This window comes from Diprion similis, chromosome 6 (genome assembly GCF_021155765.1).
Source record: "Diprion similis isolate iyDipSimi1 chromosome 6, iyDipSimi1.1, whole genome shotgun sequence".
Classification (NCBI taxonomy): Eukaryota; Metazoa; Arthropoda; class Insecta; order Hymenoptera; family Diprionidae; genus Diprion; species Diprion similis.
Genome location: NC_060110.1, coordinates 389,414 through 396,724, shown reverse-complemented (window position 1 = coordinate 396,724; position 7,311 = coordinate 389,414). Strand labels below are relative to the sequence as shown.

General features: G+C 37.8%; 1 protein-coding gene across 1 annotated transcript; it reads right to left on the bottom strand.

Annotated features, from left to right (window-relative positions):
- LOC124406983 (ER lumen protein-retaining receptor) lies at positions 1-2,811 on the bottom strand. The gene is made up of 3 exons (XM_046882732.1): positions 2,576-2,811; positions 2,095-2,284; positions 1-879 (listed from the first exon to the last, which is right to left on the bottom strand). Exons 1-3 carry the CDS (start codon positions 2,664-2,666, stop codon positions 522-524), a joined length of 639 nt encoding a protein of 212 aa, XP_046738688.1. The 5' UTR covers positions 2,667-2,811; the 3' UTR covers positions 1-521.
- Between the last annotated feature and the right edge of the window lie 4,500 nt (positions 2,812-7,311).

Sequence of the window (7,311 nt, the reverse complement as noted above, 5' to 3'; positions counted from 1 at the left end):
TTTTATCGGTCTTATAAGTTTATTCAACTTGTACAATTCATAATAATATTAAAGTCATATTTATTTAATTAAAATTGTATTATCATAACTGGAACGTTATAAACGGCAATTTCTGCTACTTATTCTACTCATCTGAATCATCCAGTAGAAACGTACTCGATGCATTGGTTAGTGAAATGCGTTTGCAGGCTGCCTTCAGCAGATACATGTGCTCGCTGGCAAAACGCCGCTTTAGTTGTTATATTAGACAATTTGATTTTGAACACGCATCTTTAGTATTTACAACAAAGAGTGAAATAATCATAATAAAATAGAAATACGACCAATATTTGGTCAAGGCTAAAGAAAAGAGAATAGATCAATTGAGAATGAAACCTAGAATTAAGCTCAACTTTTGTTAATTGAGCTCGATTCTTCGCATAACAAATTGACAACTGCAATGCTCAACAGCCTTAAGGACAGATTGGTGGTGCTTCGGCTGACAGTTATATCACTCAACATAAGTACCTAATTAATACTCATTAAGCAGGTAGCTGGAGTTTCTTGCCTTTGAGCACTTTGGTAATGTAAAGGTAAAAGAAATCGCAATAAAGAACCGTCTGGACAAGGCCAGCAACTATGGCGATCAAATCATAATGGTCTTCGGCGTAGTAGCGGTATACCCAGTTCAGGAGGTAAAGGCCTCTGTACGATCCCAGAGCAAAGAGGTAGTGACTGGTGATACTCTCAGCTTCTCCAGTTTTAGAAACCAGAAAAAGTTGTGGTAAAATTGCGACTGATTCCAGATAGATGCTAAATGTCCAAAGTACTTCCAGTACGGTGAGCTCGTGATTTATCAAAAGCGCCAGAATCAGAGATGGGATAACCAAAAACTCCATTCTAAATATACAAGAAACCAACAAATTAGTAGGTGTTTTAAGTTAACAAATGATATTTGGCAAACAGTTTTGCTTGAAACCGATTTTCTTAATATTAGAAGTGTAATTTTTGACGGTGCATAATGTTCAAAATGTAATTCGTTATAATGATTAACTGTGATTTAACATGGTCCTTACTATCACATGCATAACTGTCAACTTAGAATAGATAAGACGTTTTAATTAAGGGGGCACCTTAGTCGATTTTGACGTTAATGTATATATCTCCACACATTGAAGACCCCCATTTTGTAGACAATTGTGAACAACAATACTTAAATACATTTTCATTTGAGGCCAAAATAAAGAAATGCCACAATTTCTATGAAATCCTAATACTAAATTCGTAGAATTCATGCAATTTCGTTATTACTGCATCAAATGAAAATGAATTAGAGTGTTTTATTCAGAATTATGTAGAGAATGGGGCTGTTAAACCCCTTTTTGCGTTCAAGATATGTGAACTTTGATACTTGAAGATATATACAACATCAAAATCAACCAGGGTACCCGTTTAAGTTGTCAGAGTATTTCCAGTGATAAGGTGTTTCAAAGTTTTTTGAGAATTTCAGATTTTTACAACTTATACTTATCATTCTTGTGGAGTAAAAGGGTTACTCTTTATTTCTCAACAAATGTAAACATACAAGTTTTTGCATGCCTTATATTGATTGGTTTCCATTTATGCTTAATTTTTTGTTCGATCATTCTTTTTTCCAACATTTTACTATGTCTAGTTGTTCTCGAAATTGGTTTGAAATAATGTTAACAAGCATTTTGCTTGTTTATGACTAGTCATGGACAATAAATAGCTGGGCAAACTGTGGTATGGCAATGACTAGAGTTGGGAGCAAAGGGTGGGAGTGTAGCATTGAATAGTTATATTAAATGGGAAGATTTCTTACATATGAGAGAATAATGAATGCATTCGAATTTTATTTCAAGTGTAAGTACATACCCGATTAAATATTTGCAAATCTCCGGAGATTTTATGTTTTCCTTATCACCGGATACCCGGATCAACTATCTATCATAAGTTTTAAAAGATCTGTGACATGCAATCTACCATACAACTCATAAGAGCATCTGTGGGCTACGTCATGATGGGAAATTATTAGTGTTATGTTATTGAAAATTTGAGGCTTATTGTAGTTTACACTAGACAATGTCATTTTACCTGAACGTGTCATGGTTGTGATCGTAGGTTGCTTTAAACTTGATGTACATTAGATAAACAGTCGCATAAGCAGCAACCACAAAGATGAGCTTCATGAATGTATTATATGCAGAGATGTAGGTGGTCACCAAGTCTAAGTAGCGTGACGTGTAGACGATGGCAAACAAGATCTGTGACTTGCCACTGATACCTGAAATTACAGTGGAAAGATGAATATTTTGTAGCAACTAGAGCACACCATTTGCAGCAATATCGAATGATTGTTGGAAGGATAAAGGAATAAGTTAAATAGTATTGTTGAGAACATTGGTTGGTACTTAATGACTGAGACACATCTTCGTAGTAATTCGAATTACGATCATGAAAAATAGGGTGGGAGGCTCAGAGAGAAAAAAGGGCGAGAGCAGGGAAAGAGTCTTAGGATTTATATTGTAGAAAATATAAAGACGTTGCCGCAAATGTGATACAAGACGTTACTTACCGGCACAACTTCTCGTTTTCCATATTTTGAGAAGAAGCACGATGATTGCCAGTAGATGTGAAAGGTCACCTAAGAGCCGGAATATATTCATAGCCTGGTTTCGTTTTGCAACTTAATATCAAGGGAATAGCGAGTGAAAATCCTCGCGGATCCGACAGAACAACACACAAATATGACGTGGCTGCAGCTGCAGATGGCCGACCGCCAACATCAAGGACTAATGTTTTCAAGTCGGGTATCCGGGACAAAGCACGCCAACTATGGTTGTTCCATCGACATAGAGAGTAAGCAGCGCGTGTTCTACCATAGACATATAAGAATAGACTGCCGGAGCACGGAGGTGGCCCGTTTGTGAATGCGAGGGGGCAATAGAAAGAGAAAGCTGGTAATAGGACCCCTCTATCCTTGTCTGATGCATTCTTCGACTCGAAGTAATACGCGTGCCCTGCGCATGCGCGGCTAGACGAACACAGAGGGATCCCATATCAACGTCCCATATGGTCCCATTGTGACGTCCTAAAGGTCAATTCCGGACAAATTTAGAGTTAGATTCGAAATTGAGTCGCGAAAATGAACTGGGACGTACAGTAATGTTCATCGATGCATGCACTGTGGCTAACTTTATTTTTTCAACTTTTGTTTCTTTTCTACTCGTATTTTGTGTGCCTATGGCCGGTGAAACAGTGCACAGGAGAAACGGGAGAAACCATGACGACAGCCTCTCGGCGCTGTCATCCATATAACCTATAAGATCGCAAGGGCACGAATAACCTCCTTCATAAAGTGCATAAGCCATCAATTTAAGACTCGGCGAATATATAAATATGATAAAATTGAATATTTATACTCAAATTGACGGCTTATGCACTTTGTGAAAGAGGTTATTCGTGCCCTCACGATCTTAGAGGTTATATGGATGACAGCGCCGAGAGGCTGTCGTCATGGTTTCTCCCATTTCTCCTGTGCACTGTTTCACCGGCCATAGGCACATAAAATACGAGTAGAAAAGAAACAAAAGTTGAAAAAATAAAGTTAGCCACAGTGCATGCATCGATAAACATTACTGTACAATCAGTAGTTGTGGATCGCCAATACCGACTAATCACTAAAGTGATGTGGGTAACATCAATAAATTCGCGTAATCGGGGGGCTTTGGACGATTTGAAAGGAATTCGAAATAATAGAATATTAAGTCAACTTACCCTTGTTGTTTGCGCTTGGTGGTACACGACAACAGGTAGCTTTGTGGAGCGGCGAAGGATCAGGTAGTTGGAGGTGTTTTAATTAAATTGAATGATTTTGATTTTTAATTGCACTTAAATGTTTATTAGTTTACGTTACGGTTACAAATACACAAGATAAGGCTCTCAGGTGGAGCAACAAAGTATCAATTACAAAGTTAAAATACTGCTCTGGGGCAGAGTGACAAAGTAACAGTTCAAACTTGGAAAATAATGCTCTGAGGCAGAGTGACAAAGTGACGGTAACAAACTTAGTAAAATTAATGCTCTACGAGTTCAATCTGCACCCGTTTATATAAGGCAAAATCTCCTATGCTCCTGTACAATTTTTGGGTGACAGATTTATTACATTGAGTCACCAGTGAATATTTGGGGGGTAGCTAGACTGTGATTGGTTCCGATCGAGGTGACTTAATTAGCGTCTTGGTTGTCACCTTATATGGTTTACTTTGCGTAGCCCGGCTAGCTTCTAGCTGGCTACCAAAGATTTCTTTGTTCGGTTTTATAATATTTAATAATTTGAATTTTGGATGTTTTTCGCTGGTGGCTTCATGTAAGGACTCAGAAATGTCTTTTACTATTAAGTAAACAATAGCTGTGTGGTTTATTATTGAATTAGAATAATTGCGTAAAAGGAACGCACAGGTGTGCAAAGTTGAACAGGTGTTTTTGGGGTGTGTTGCGTTTAAGTATGTATAATAACGTTTGCGGGGTTGCTTCACCTCCAGGGTTTATTCATAATGTTTAATATTTAATATTGAAGAAAAGTAATATCGGCCGATAGGCTTTTTCATCTACGATTGAATATATCCCTCAAGGCTCTGCAACGTTGGCAGTGCAGCGCACTGATTCTGAGAATTTGAGTTGCGTCACCTAGCTTTAGGTTGACGGTGGTGCGACATGGTACGAACTAGATTCGCCCGTAGTACAAGCTTGTAATATTATTTGGAATCAAAATTGTTTTGTTAACTTAGATTTGGCTTGTAGTATTTCTTTGATACGGGAATAAGCGTAGTAATTTCCCAGATACTTAGGTTTGTAAGAATAGTGGATTAATAGTAACAATTCAAATATAATTGTAATTTAGATTAATAGTAACAATTCAAATATAATAATATTAGTAATAACGCAAGTAATATAATAATTTGGTCATTTAAGAAGAATGTTTTAGTTTAGATATTTTGAGATATTGAGATATATATATATTGATAAAATTGAATATTCTGATAATATATAAGAAGCAAGTATATATGTATGTATGTATTTATACGTGTTTGCAAGCATTGGATATAAGTATAGATGCAAGCGCAGTATTGTCGGGGATATATGTTGGTTGTGTCTATGGTATCATTACCGACGGAACTACTCCGTGTAAGACATGCCTGCCTATAATACGGCGTTTAGTCTTTGCTCTCCTGGTAGTTTTACTGTAGGGGTTTTTGTAGACTTGATTAATGCTAAATAACACTTTTAACGGTTCAAATGATAGCTGTAGTATTACTGAAGTTCTGTAAAAGGATCTCACAACCTTTGAGGTAAGTATATACCTTCAATTAATAAAAGGTAGTTAGATGTATGTAACTAGGTAATATCTAGTAACTTTTAGGTTTGTTGCAAGATTCTTGTACTGAAGTTAGGCGTGGTCGAAGAGGATTAGGTAGAGTGGGAGGTCCCATAAGGCGCCCATGTAAAATTTCGTAGCCAGTTTCGCAGCGCCTCTGGTAAGTTGGGAGGCGAATTAGAGAATATTGCAATCTTGGATATTTATACGAGTGAAAAAATACAAACACAGATCTAAAATCATAGTAATACGTGTATTAATAATCACAGTTTATTTCGAAACGTGAGTCCGTTTCAATATCTACACTATTCATACTATTTACAGTTTTGGTAATTACAATATTTACAGTTTTGGTATTTACAATATTTACAGTATTAACCTTTTGTTTTTGTTAACCTCTATTTATTCTTTTTTTTTTTCGTTCCAAATTTTCTAATTTTTTCATCTCTTTGCTCAGCATGAGCTGCAGTTTGTATTTTACTTTCTTCTTTTGATTCCCGCCGCAAGAACCTAGCTTCCCAATGACATCTGACTCGTATGAAAAGTAGCATAAAAGCCCTACTGCTTTCTGCGCTGCATAAATGTAAAGGAGTGCACGTCTCTATGAGTATTCGTTCCACCACCATGGTGATGTTACTTGTGTGCATTATGCTTCGTATAATTGTCTTGTAATGGTGTTCCCAAGCAAGTATGGTTTTAAATATATTTTCTGCAGCGTGAATGAGCCCATTGGTACCAAGGTGGGCTTAATAGTGGGAACGCTGCTTCCAGTCAGTAAACAGCGTGGATACCGTTTGCATATACACTTAGGATCAAAGTGATCTATGCAAATTCGAAACTCTGATTCAGCTTTTTCAACACCAGCGAATGATAGCCATTTTGCACGTCTGTAATAAACACAAGAGATTACTGAGACAGTACATACTGCTGTATTGCAAAACAAAGCGCGATCAAGTGAACTGGACTAGGTTATGTTATTCGTCGTTGAATACTTACATTTTCGGATCTCGCGGAATACGAAAATACGTGTGACGTGGGTGCATACGTGAGCTTTTTTTGCAGCCCTGTATCCCACATTCATGTATGTACATACCATTTTAGTTAGAGTTTTTTTTAACACGTTTTAATCGCTTTTTATGCAGCACACTGTAATCACCAAAGTTCGCACCTAATCCACACGTTAGTCGAATGGACGCAATGGACGCGCCAAGGAACGCTCTTCACTCCTCTCCATCTCCAAGCAACTAGGGGTGTTGTGACACCCAACTCGCCAGATAGCGCTCACGGCGGCGGCTACGCGAACCTTCCACTCTACCTAATCCTCTTTGGGCGTGGTTAGTTAGTTTACGGAATAGAAAGAGAAAACATTGTGGTGGGGCAGTCGGATGTTACACAAGGATCTCGTAATAGGATTTTAGGCTCTGGCTAATAATCTTTATTGTTATTTTCATCTCGGGATATTTCAAATAGTTAGACGATTGTTTAATGCCTTCTGGTTACAAGATTCTCGTTCTTATAGGGTGCGTTCCGAAACTAGCTGGCAGCGCCGAAAACTCCCTAGGACAGAAACAGAGCTAGTCACAAACTCGGCAGCTCAAAAGAGACGAGACGTGGATGAGACACTGCTGATAGCACTGGGTGCTAATTTTAGAGCTGTGTTCTGAAACTATATTCGAGTTACTCGAGTATAATTGCTTCTCTGTTAGATTTTTATGCGTTTGATAGAGATACGTAATACCTGAGCAAACTCGAGTAGGATTTCAGAACGCAGCTCAGAACGCAGCCTTAGATTTAGTGAAATGGCATGTAATAATAATAATCGCTAAAACATACGGACATTCCGGTCGAATGTTAAACTAGCTGCACTTGAGCGATCGATTCTAGTGTCTATGATCTGGAAACTTGCGTAGAGTGCTGTACGACGTCATCACTCT